Source organism: Heterodontus francisci, chromosome 9 (assembly GCF_036365525.1).
Source record: "Heterodontus francisci isolate sHetFra1 chromosome 9, sHetFra1.hap1, whole genome shotgun sequence".
NCBI classification, from domain to species: Eukaryota; Metazoa; Chordata; class Chondrichthyes; order Heterodontiformes; family Heterodontidae; genus Heterodontus; species Heterodontus francisci.
Window position 1 is genome coordinate 116,574,520 of NC_090379.1, and position 13,372 is coordinate 116,587,891.

Consider the following 13,372-nt stretch of genomic DNA (forward strand, 5'->3'; position numbering starts at 1 on the left):
GCTTATGGCTTACTTGGGTTTATAAATAGAGGAATACAATATAAAAGCAAGGAGATCATGCTAGAACTTTATAAAGCACAGGTTAGGCCTCTGCTGGAATATTGTGGATAATTCGGGGCACCTCACTTCAGAAAAGATACAAAGACATTAGAAAGGGTACAGAGGAGGTTAGATACATCATGAAGAGATTGAGGGGAAGTGGTAATGGAATAGACATTGTGACCCGCTAAAACACAGGAGTATCAAAGAGTTCTCACAGTGATGCCATAGATGCTGAATCTTAAACCAATTTGCCTACACCAGTCCAGCTGCCCCACAGCTTGCAACATCCAGCGCCACACGACCCATATATACACAGCAATAATCACATTTATATACATTTAAGAAAAATCAAGCTGTCTGCTGACCGTGGAGATTTTTGAATGCCATAGGTTTCTCCTCTTTACAAAATGAGATGAATAGACAAGCAAGATCATTTAGGCCATCTTTCCCCTTTCTCCTGTCACTTCCCCCGACACCATCCACCAATTTCACATTTGTCCAGAAATCAGCTTCAGACTTGCATAAACTTTTAAAAACAGTCTACTGGAAGGGAACTTTTCATTTTAGAAAGAAAAGGACAGCCCTAAAACAGCAACACAAGCTGACTGGGAGTTTACATAATTAGGGACAGCAGAGACTCATTCACTGTTGACTGCGACACTTAACTGTTGGTTACACTGGGTATGATGACACCATTTGTAATCTGAGCACTGCCCAGTGTGACTCCTTGAAGATTAATTTCACAGAAAACACTAGCAACTCTCCCAATCAATGCCATATGCCTATGTGATGAAATATAGGTATAATAGGGATAATTATGAAAGAGTATAGACAATTCATACATACACTTAATTAGAGCATCAATAATTAATATATTTAATTAGGTAGAATTTAGATATAATTAATATATTACACTTTAGAAATAAAGATTCATTTAATAGAATTAAAAATTGAGTAAACTTAAGAAATTAAGATTCATTTAATACGATTAAAGATAGAATAAATGGTCAGTTTTTAAAATTCACTGGAATTCCCTCTTCAGAGCAGAGTTAAAAATTGCTGATTCTTTTGTCATTAAAAAAAGCCCATCTCAATAGGCTACACTACATTGGAATCTATAAACTAATTTAAAAATAAGGTGTACACAGATATATTGCACCTGGTACTCACTGATAGCTAGAGTCAAGCTATGGTCCTAATTAATTGAGAATAATAATATAGACAGACTATCTTGAGATATTACAAAGTAACACCAAGGAATCATTACTAATGACCAATCACAAAAATAGCACATTACGTAAGAAAAACAGATGCCATGCAACCCCAATTTAATTTAAAAAGTAAAACACAAAGTTCATTTTAAAAAAGTTTTTTTTAGAAAAGAATACATTTATAAAACAAAGTAATAGTGTTAGGATAAAACACTACAGACATTTTGACCAGATAAAAGCTCACAACTAAATAAAGGAATTCTCAGCAATTAAATTAATTGGGAATGATACAACCATATATGGATAATGAAGCAGGGAGGAACATTTGCAGAAATGTAAACTCCCATTTGCAACGGAGGAGTCAATTGATTAAAAATAGTATTTTGAGAGTTTTGAACTGAAAAAATCAGAAGTATTGAATTCCTCAACAATGCTTCTCAACCAATGGTAAAGGCAGCTGACTGTGTGACGAGAGAACTCTACTCGTAACCGAGAGTGCTTTATCTTGTTAAGCAGGAGGCCGACTCAGGGAATTTAAGGTAACAGTTTACTTTGAATTGATGGATATTCTAAGACATTTTGCTGTAACATTGTCGAGGTTAAACTTTTGGATTTTATTTTAGAAATAAGATTATGTTTTACATCTTTTAGTAATCTTTGATATTGTAGTATACTTAGTCACTTAAAGTGTATTGCATGTTCAACTCTTTAATAAATGTATAAAATAGCATTCTTTATACAACTGCAAGAAGTCTCTCTCTCTCTGTGTCCTTAAGTGAGGAGATATATATTGAAGAGAGTTTCCCAGACCCTGATAATATCTGGGATATTTATGACTTAGCTATAAATTATTAAAATAGGCTATCCGAAGGATGGTAATATTCTCTGTGCCATCAAGCACCTAACTATTCTAATCCCATTTTCCAGCACTTGGCCTGTAGCCTTGTATGCTATGGCATAAGTGTTCATCTAAATACTTCTTAAATGTTGTGAGGGTTCCTGCCTCTACCACCTCTTCAGGCAGTGCGTTCCAGATTCCAACCACCCTCTGGGTGAAATTTTTTTTCCTCGAATCCCCTCTAAACCTCCTGCCCCTTACCTTAAATCTATGCCCCCTGGTTATTGACCCCTCCGCTAAGGGAAAAAGTTTCTTCCTATCTAACCTATCAACGCCCCTCATAATTTTGTATACCTCAATCATGACCCCCTCAGCCTTCTCTGCTCCAAGGAAAACAACCCTAGCCTTTTCAGTCTCTCTTCATAGCTGAAATGCTGCAGCCCAGGCAACATCCTGGTGAATCTCCTCTGCACCCTCTCCAGTGCAATCACATCCTTCCTATAGTGTGGTGACCAGAACTGTACACAGTACTTCAGCTATGGCCTAACTAGTGTCTTATACAGCTCTATCATAACCTCCCTGATCTTATATTCTATGCCTCAGCTAATAAAGGTAAGTATCCCGTATGCCTTCCTAACCACCTGTGCTGCTGCCTTCTGTGATCTATGGACAAGTACACCAAGGTCCCTCTGTTCTTCTCTACTTCCTAGGATCCTACCATCCATTGCCTTGTCAGTCCTCCAAAATAGCATCACCTCACACTTCTCAGGATTAAATTCCATTTGCCACTGCTCCGCCTATCTTATCAGCCCATCTTTATCGTCCCAATCTAAGGGTTTCCTCCTCACTATCTACAACACCACCAATTTTCATGTCATCTGCACACTTACTGATCATACTTCCTATATTCACGTCTAAATCATAAATGTACATTACAAACAGCAAGGGTCCCAGCTCCGATCCCTGTGGTACACCACTGGTCACAGGCTTCCAATTACCAAAACAACCCTCAACCATCACCCTCTGCCTCCTGCCACTAAGCCAATTTTGGATCCAATTTGCCAAATTGCCCTGGATCCCATGGGCTCTTACCTTCTTAACCAGTCTCCCATGTGGGACCTTATCAAAAGCCGTACTGAAGTCCATGTAGACTACATCAACTGCTTTACCCTCATCTACACACCTAGTCACCTCCTCGAAAAATTCAATCAAGTTAGTTAGACACAATCTCCCCCTGACAAAGCCATGCTGACTATCCCTGATTAATCCCTGCCTCTCCGAGTGGAGATTAATCCTGAACCTCAGAATTTTTCCCAGTAGTTTCCTACCACTGATGTTAGACTCACCGGCCTGTAATTACCTGGTTTATCCCTGCTATCCTTCTTGAATAATGGCACCACATTCGCTGTCCTGCAGTACTCTAGTACCTCTCCTGTGGCCAGAGAGGATTTGAAAATTTGTGTCAGAGCCCCTGCTATCTCCTCCCTTGCCTCACATAACAGCCTGGGATACATCTCATCTAGGCCTGGGGATTTATCCACTTTTAAGCCCACTAAAACAGCTAATACTTCCTCCCTTTCAATACTAATATGTTCAAGTATATCACAATCCCCCTCCCTGATCTCTTCACCTACAGCGTCCTTCTCCATAGTGAACACAGATGAAAAGTAATCATTTAAAACCTCACCTATATCCTCCGGCTCCACACAGATTGCCACTTTGGTCCCTAATGGGCCCTACTCTTTCCCTGCTTATCCTCTTGCCCTTAATATACTTATAAAATGCCGTAGGATTTTCCTTTATCTTGCCCACCAGTGTTTTTTCATGTCCCCTCTTTGCTCTCCTAATTACTTTTTTAAGTACCCCCCTACACTTCCTATACTCCTCTAGTGCCTCCGCTGTTTTCAGCGCTCTGAATGTGCCATAACCCTCCTTTTTTTCCCCTTATCCAATCCTCTATATCCCTTGACATCCAGGGTTCCCTGGACTTGTTGGTCCTACCCTTCACCTTTATGGGAACATGTTACCTGAAAAATGTAAAGTGAGAACAGCAGGATAATGACCAGATAATGCTTTTGTGATGTTGATTGAGGGATTGGCCAGGACACCAGGGAAAACTCCCCTGCTCTTCTTCAAAATAGTGCCATAGGATCTTTTACAGCCACCTGAGCAGGCAGATAGGGCCTCAGTTTAATGCATCATCCAAAAGACAGCAGAGCACTCTCTCAGTATTGCACGGGGCTGTCAACCTTGAGCTTTGTGCTCAAGTCTTGGAGTGGGACTTGTACCTGAAACCTTGTGACTCAGGGGCAAGAGCGCTACCAACTGAGCGACAGCTCAACCTGTATTTATACAGAGCCTTTCATGAACTCAGGACATCCCAGAACGCTACTTACCAGCATAAACCATTACCTTAGAGCAAATGAGAGGTGATGTGAAGGTATGTCTTTTAATAATTTTGAACAATACGTGAAACGCTTTGCTGGTGTACTCTTATCACAGCAAGTACAACAAATTTATAATATATAGCAGTTTTCACGATGTCTCAAAAAGCCTAGCAGCCAAATGAAGTACTTTTTGAAGTGTCGTCATTGCTGCACTATAGGAAACACAGCAGCCAATTTGCGCACAGTAAGGTCGCACAGAAAGTAATGAGATCATAAGCCAACAGTCTGTTTTTTTACACTGATTGAAGGATAAATCTTGGCCGGTACACTGGGAAGAATTCCCCTGGTCTTTCTCAAAATAGTACCTTGGGCTTTTCATCCACCTGAGAGGGCAGACAGGACCTCATCCAAAAGACAGTGCAGCACTCACTCAGTGTCCACCTGGATTATGTGCTCCAGTCTCTGGAGTGGTATTTGAAGCTACAAACTTCTGAGTCAGAGGTTAGCGTGTTACCACTGAGCCACAGACTTACCAGAAGCACACAAAAATAATAATAGGAGGCTCTCCAGTTTGACAAGGAGGCCAGAATAATTGTACAGATCAGGGTCAGGCCAGGTCAGGGATCTGAGCTGACCCAGTAGGGGATGGGGGACAGATTCAACAATCAGAGGAAGTTTTGCTCTTGTGAAGCAACTTGGGACTTTTTAACTATAAAAGGGCACTATATAAATGTAAGTTGATGTTGGGTGTTGAACACAACACACTGGAATAATTTCAAGCACAGCATTCTGTTTTACTCACTCCAAGAATGGGTTTTGTTGGGTTTTTCTCACTGAATGTACTCATTCTCAGTGTGGAGTGCTGCTGTTCAACAACAGCAGGCTGACCAGAAACAGTTAACAGTGCCATGAAATGTGTGGAATGTTTCACTTCGGTCCAATGAATAAAACATCCTGAACTCAAGCTGCTGTAACTTTTACCAGCTCAGTAGAAATGTAACTCCTTTCGGGGTGGTTTTCCAGACAATATTATATACCACAGATACAGGGGAACAAAAACAGCCTTTGAGAAAGGCCAAACACGTGGCTACGAGAAATCCAGGAACCTGCATTACTAATCCAGTAGAACATGACTTCAAATCTCACTATGGCAGTGGGAGAATTTGGATTGAGTGTTTTTTTTATATCTGGAAATTAAAAGCTGGTAAGTGACCTTGAAGCTGTTGCGTCATTGTTAATAGCCCAACAAGTTCACTAATGTTCTTTAGGGAAGGACCTGCCCTCCTTACCTGCCATGTGACTCCAGTCCTACACCCACTGCCACTGAAGTGGCCTAGCAAGACACTCGGTTGTATCAAACCATTACTAGTTGAAGGTGACAGTGGTGGCTCACCACCACCTTCTCCAGACAACTACAGCTGGGCAATAAATGCTAGGCTTGCCAGCGACACCCACATCCTGAGACTGAACAAAGAATAAAGGAAAGGTTACTGAAGTGGGACCAGGTCTTCAGGTCCAATAACTTCATACCACTGCTCTACATGGTAGCCCCAAGTGAATGAATTGGCGGGGCAGACCTTTGGCCAACTCCTGTTCCAAGAGCTGCCGAGACCCATTTTGAAGAATTGCTTTTCACCAAAGCCTCTAGAGTATTGGACCTTCCCAGGCCTCTGGCATCAATGACAGGCAAAAGAAAAACACAGCAACTGTTGGAAATCTGAAACAAGATCAGAAAATGCTGGAAGTACACAACTGTTGAGAACAACTTGTGTTGATTTAGCACTTCTAACGTAACAAAATGTCCCAAGGTGCTTCACAGGAGCATAACTGGGCAAATATTGACACTAAGCCAAAGAAGGAGACATTGGGACAAATGACCAAAAACTTGGTCATAGAGGTAGGTTTTAAGAAGCGTCTTAAAGGAGGAGGTAGAGAGCCTTAGGGAGGGAACTGCAGGGTTTAGGGTCTAGACGGCTGAAGGCACAGCCACCAATGGAAATTGGGGATGCACTAAAGGCCTAAATTAGAGGAGCACAGAGATCTCGGAGGGTTGTGGGGCTGGAGAAGGTTACAGAGATAGAGAGGAGCAAGGCCACACAAAGGTTGAGGGTTTTAAAGTCGAGGTATTGCTGTAGGTCAGCGAACACAGGGGTGATGGATGAACAGGATTTGGTGCAAGCAAGGATACGGGCAGCAGAGTTTTGGATGAGTTCAAGTTCATGGAAGGTGGAAGCTGGGAGGTTGGGCGAACGTCAACATTGGAAACAAAGCTTAGTTGCTTTGGGTAGAAGCAACACCTGGCATTTATTGTCGTGCCTTTAAAATAGAAAAACCTCCCAAAAACCTAGAATCAACAAGGCTTCTCTCTCTACACCAATCAAACCAGAGGTTGACAAGAACACCAAGTAATGATGCACAGCGGATGGGAAGAGAGAGAATGCATTACCTCGGGTGCTTCTCACTGCCTCACAGCCTGATGAGGCTGAAGGATGCCTTGAGAAAAAGCTCCACAAAATAACTGCCATTTTCAAAAGGGGAAAATCTGCATGTTCAATTTTAAATTAGCAAAATATTGGCATTCATCACTCCAATGCTGAATTGTTCCCAAGAATTTTATTTTGATGGTGAACTGCTTTCGTACAACATGCATCTCAACAACAGGTGGGTTACTGGGGCTTGGGTGCATGCTGGAGTGAGATACGTAGTGTACAAATTAAACTGCTTCATTGGCAGCGCATCAAGTTTCTCTCCCTGCCATCTAGTCAAAGATAAAGGTGACAGCAAGCATTGTCTTCTGTTCATTGTAGAGTCAGGTTCAGTATAACAGCACCAGTCACAACAGCAACAAGAGATGTTGGCGACCTCAACTATACCAGTTGCTAGGTTCCTCGGGGCGAGTGGACAGTTTGTTTTATTACCCGTCAGAGACAAGGACAACCTGTTTCCCGATGTTACCTCCTTTCATCATGGACTGAAAAGCAGCTGCAAAAGAAAAATTGTGTGCTTTACATATTTGTAATGGTCCAGAAACCACAAGGAGAAGAATCCCCAAGGGTTATTTTCACTAACTCGCAACATACAAGACCAACAATGCTATTGGTTCAGTACAGGTATCATCTCATGCTGGTGCAATATTTGCAATATAACCACAGAATCAGATTTCAATGTAATTTGAAATGGTACCAGGGATGAGGGATTTCAATGGACACACTGGAGAAACTGGGGTGATTTTCCTTACAGCAGAGAAGGCTAAGAGGAGATTTAATAGAGGTGTTCAAAATGATGAGGGGGTTTTGATTGGGTGAATAAGGAAAAACTGTTTCCAGCGGTAGGAAGGTCAGTAACCAGAGGACCCAGATAATTGGCAAAAGAACCAGAGGGGAGATAAGAATTTTTTATTTTTTTTTAAAACGCAGTGAGTTGTTGTGATCTGGAATGCTCTGCCTGAAAGGGCAGTGGAAACAGATTCAATAGTAAATTTCAAAAGGGAATTGGATAAATAGTTGGAAAAGAAAAAAAAACTGCAGGGCTGTATGGGAAGAGGTGAACGGGATACTTCTTTCAAAGAGCCAACACAGGCACGATGGTTCGAATGGCCTCCTTCTGTGCTGACTCTCATTCTCCATATCCTTTATCCCCTTTTCCTTCAACTACCTATCGAACCTAGAGTTAAGAGTTGGCCTAGTCTCTGCAACAGTTTAACACCAGTAGCACATTCCACAGCCTCACAACTGCAGGTGAAGAAGTCTTTGTCCCCGATCTCTCTCATTTCACCGAATATTCATGTCCCTTTGTTCTGGACCCTTCACCCGCTCTGTCCCATCCTGTCATGATAAGTTTTTTGACGAGGTAAAACAGAGAGGGTTGATGAGGGTAATGCAGTTGATGCAGTGTACCTGGACTTCCAAAAGTAGATTGATAAAGTATTACATAATAGGCTTGTCAGCAAAGTGAAAGTCCATGGAATAAAAGGGACCGTGGCAGCATGGATAAAAAATTGACTGAGCGACAGGAAGCAGAGAGTAGTGGTGAATGGTTGTTTTTCAGACTGGAGGAAGGTATACAGGGTCAGTATTAGGGCCACTGCTTCACTGGATATATATTAATGACCTAGACTTGGGTGCACAGGGCACATTTTCAAAATTTGCAGATGACATAAAACTTTGAAGTGTTGTGAACTGTGAGGAGAATAGTGATAGACTTCAAGAGGACATAGACAAGCTGGTGGAATGGGCAGACAAGTGGCAGATGAAATTTAATGAAGTGTGGAATAATACATTTTGGTAAGAAGAATGAGGAGAGGCAGTATAAAATTAAGGATATAATTATAAGGAAGGTGCAGGAGCAGAGAGACCTGGGGGTACATGTGCACAAATCGTTGAAGGTGGCATGGCAGGTTGAGAAAGTGGTTAAAAAGGGCATACGGGATCCTGGGCTTTATAAATAGGGGCTATTTATGTGATAACTTCACATGATCCTTGCAGTACCCCACTAGTCACAGTCTGCCAACCTGAAAATGACTCATTTATTCCTACTGTCTGTCTTCTGTCCGTTAACCAGTTCTTAATCGATGCTAGTATATTTCCCCTAATCCCATGTACTCTCATTTTGTTTACTAATCTTTTGTGTGGGACCTTATCAAAAGCTTCCTGAAAATCTAAATATACCACATCCACCCGTTCCCCCTGATCTATTCTGCTAGTTACATCCTCAAAAAACTCCAACAGGTTTGTTGAACATGATTTCCCTTTCATAAATCCATGTTGACACTGTCCAATCCTACCATTATTTTCTAAGTGTCCTGTTATCACATCCTTTATTATAGATTCTGACATTTTCCCTCAAACAGGTATATAGTTCCCGGTTTTCTCTCTCCCTCCTTTCTTAAATAGTGGGGTTACATTTGCCATCTTCCAATCTGCAGGAACCATGCCAGAGTCTATAGAATTTTGAAAGATGACCACCAATGCATCTAATATCTCTACAGCCACCTCTTTCAAAACTCTGGATGTAGATCATCAGGTCCAGGGGATTTATCTACTTTAAGCCCCATTAATTTCTCGAATTTTTTTTAAACTAATATTATCATTCAGTTCCTCATTTACACTAGTCCCTTGATTCTCTATTATTTTGGGGAGATTTTTAGTATTTTCTTCCATGAAGACGGACACAAAGTTCAGTTTCTCTGCCATTTACTTATTCCCCACCATAAATTCTCCTGACTCTGCTTATAACGGACCCACATTTGTCTTTGCTAATCTTTTCCTTTTTACATACCTATAGAAGCTTTTAAAGTTCATTTTTATGTTTCTCGCTAGTTTACTCTCATATTCTATTTTCCCTTTCTTAATCTTTTTATTGGTCCTCCTTTGCAGAATTCTGAAATGATTCCAATCCTCAGGCTTACCATTTTTTGGCAACTTTATACTCCTCTTCCTTTGATTTAATACAATCCTTGATTTCTTTTGTTAGCCACAGTTGCAACACTTTGCTTGCTGGGTTTTTGTGCTTTAAAGGAATGTATTTTTGTTGTAAAGTTCTTTAAATGTTAGCCATTGCCTGTCTACTGTCATACCTTTTAACGTAGTTTCCTAATCCACCGTAGCCAATTTGCCCCTCATACCGTCATTGTTTCCTTTTAAGATTTAAGACCCGAGTTTCTGATAGATTTTTACACTAAGTTTGAAAGTGTTCAATCATATTATACTCACTCTTTCCTAACGGCTCCTTTACAAGAAGATTATTAATTAGCCCTTTTTCATTGCACAATATTAGATCTAAAATAGCTGGTTCTCTAGTTGGTTCCTCAATGTACTGCTCTAGAAAACCATTTCGCACACATTCCATGAATTCATCCTCCACAGCATTAATACTAATAAAGTTTGCCCAGTCTATATGTAGATTGAAATCCCCCATGATTACTGTACTACCCTTGTTTCATACATCTCTACTTTCCTGATTTATACTGGAATTTATATTACCACTGCTGTTTGGTGGCCTATAAACAACCCTGATCTGCCTTTACTGTTTCTTAGTTCCCCCCAAACTGATTCTACATCTTGATCTTTAGAACTACAGTACTAATGCTCTCTGTAATTAGCAGAGCTACCCCACCATCTTTTCTCAGCTTCCTATCCTTCCTGAATGTCACGTACCCTTGGTTATTCAGGTCCCAGCTTTGGTTTCCTTGTAGCCACATCTCTGTAATGGCTATCAGGTCATACATATGTCAGCTGACAATTCATCTGCTTTATTGCGAATGCTGTGGGCATTCAGATACAGAGCCCTTAATTCAGTTTTTTTTTTTACTGCTTTTGTAAACTCTGGCCCTACGTGCTGGCACATTCTTAAATATACTGCCCCTTCCTGCCGTACTCTGATCATCATTACCTTTATTGCTACCTTGATCTATTGCCTTGTTATTTCCCTTTAATTTCCTCAACCTTCCCCTACATGATTCCTTCCCCCCTTATTGAGTTTAAAGCCCTCTCTACTTCCCTAGTTATACGAATCTCTAGAACACGGTTCAGGTGAAGTCTGTCCTAACGGTACAGCCTCCACTTTCCCCAGTACTAGTACCCACAAACTGGAACCCACTTCTCCAAACCAGTCTTTGAGTCACGCATTCATTTCTCTAATCTTATTTACCTGATGCCAATTTGCAGGTGGCTCAGGTAATATTCCAGAGACTATTACCTTTGAGGTTCTGCTTTTTAAATTTACCCCTAGCTCCTCTTACGCCCCATGCAGAACTTCTTTCCTAGTCCTATCTATGTCATTGGTACCTACCTGGACCATGACCACTGGATCCTCTCCCTCCCACTGCAAATTCCTCTACAGCCCTGAGCAGATGTCCCGAACCCTGGCACCGGGCAGGCAACACAGCTCTTAGCTGCAGAGGATGGTCTCTATCCCCCGACTATACTGTCCCCTGCTACCACTACTTTCAACTCCCCCCACTTGAATGACTTCCTGTACCATGCCTCCATGGTCAGCTTGCTCATCCACACTACAGCCCTCAATCCTGTCCATACAAGCTGCAAGAACCTCGAATCTGTTGCTTAATTGCAAGAGCTGAAGCTGCTTCACTCCCACCTTCTCAATCTCCTTACCTGTCTGACTCACAGTCATACCTTCCTGTCCCTGACCACATCGGATGACCCTATCCTAAGGGGTGTGGCTGCCTTCTGGAACAAAGTGTCCAGGTAACTTTCCCCCTCCCTGATGCATCGCAATGTCTGCAGCTCGGCCTCCAGCTCATCTACTCTGAGCCGAAGCTCCTCAAGCCGCAGACACTTGCTACAGACGTGGTTGTCATGGATTGCTGTGGCATCCAGGAGCTCCCACATACTGCAGCTGAGACACATCACTTGTCCTGCCATCTTTATTGTATTAATTAAATTTAATTTATTTTTCTTAATTAATTTTGGTGATACCAAACTCCCTTCTTCACACTCAGTGCAGACTGTAGTAAGGCCCCAACCCAACTCTTCTGATTCAGAGAGCAGAACTTGCATTTATATAACACCTTTCACAATTTCCCCTCACACTCAATGAAATACTTTAAATGCAGTCACTGTTGTAATGTAGGAAACATGGCAGCCAACTTGTGAATGGCAAGATCCCACAAACAGCAATGTGATAATGACCAGATAATTTGTTTTGGTAATGCTGATTGAGGGATAAATATTGGCCAAGACACTGGGGAGAACTCCTCTGCTCTTCATTGAAACATTGTTATGGGATCCAAGCTGGCCAACCATGAAGCTGCTCTGCTGTCAGTTCCCATTCTCAGCAACTATCAGAGTGCAGGGGGACAGAGATAGACAGAGAGAGAAAGAGGGAGGGACAGAGAGGGGGGGGGGGGGGAGGGGGACACAGCGAGTGAGTGTGCAGGGGGATAGATGGGGGAGGGGAGAGACAGAAAGAGAGAGAGAAGGGGGGGGGGGGGGGGCACAGATATGGGGGAGGTGCCAGAGGATTGGAGAGTGGCAAATGTGACACCTTTATTCAAGAAAGGGTGTAAGGACAGTCCTAGCAACTACAGGCCAATAAATTTAACGTCAGTGGTGGGTCAGGTTTTAGAAACAATAATCAGAGACAAACAAAATCAACAGTCAGTTGGAGAGGTTTGAGTTAATTAAGGAGAGCTATTTGTAAAAAGCAGGTCCTGCTTGACTAATCTAATTGACTTTTTTGATGAAGTAATTGAGAAGGGTGATGAAGGGAATGCGGTGAATGCTCTCTATCTGGATTTTAAGTAAGCATTTGATAACGTACCAGATAAAAGGCTGGTTAAAAAAAATTGGGGCTCCTGAAATGGGAGGGTCAGTGTTCAAATGGATAAAAAATTGGCTTAAGGACAGAAAACAGCAAGTTGTGGTAAATAGTTCTTTTTCACCGAATTACAGAATTGTTACAGTTCAGAAGGAGATCCATCATGTCTGCACTGACTCTCCAAACGAGCAATTTGCTCAGTTCCATTCCCGGTATTAGATTCCACGCAGGTCCACTGCTGCCACTGCCGATCTCTGCAGGAAAGACTGGAGGATACACACAGTGGTGTTCCTGAAGGGTCAGTGCTAGGACCACTGATTTTGTTGCTATATATAAATGACTTGGATCTTGGAATACAGAACAGAATCTCAAAATTTGCCAATGACACCAAACTTGGAGGAGTGGAAACAGCAAGGATGATATGAACCGCCTGCAACAGGACATAGGTGGCTAGCGGAATGCACAGAGAGGTGGCAGATGGAATTTAATACAGACAAGTGTGAGGTACTGCATTTTGGCAGAAGGGATAGGGAGAGGTGATATAGACTTAATGGCACAGTTCTAAAGAGTGTGCAGGAACAGAGGGACCTGGAGGTGCATGTGCATAGATCGGCAGG

At 42.0% G+C, this 13,372-nt stretch overlaps 1 protein-coding gene across 5 annotated transcripts in view; it reads right to left on the reverse strand.

Annotated features, from left to right (window-relative positions):
- Window positions 1–3,549: 3,549 nt before the first annotated feature.
- The window catches only part of ptgr2 (prostaglandin reductase 2), a 59,395-nt gene continuing 49,572 nt past the window's right edge, over window positions 3,550–13,372 (reverse strand). For 4 of the 5 annotated variants that reach the window (XM_068039759.1, XM_068039762.1, XM_068039760.1 and 1 more), the window contains exon 10: window positions 3,550–7,460. In XM_068039759.1, the coding sequence (XP_067895860.1) occupies window positions 7,393–7,460 (68 nt within the window). In that variant the 3' untranslated portion in view covers window positions 3,550–7,392. The remainder of the gene's footprint in view (window positions 7,461–13,372) is intronic. The other variant, XM_068039763.1, reaches the window with a different exon arrangement.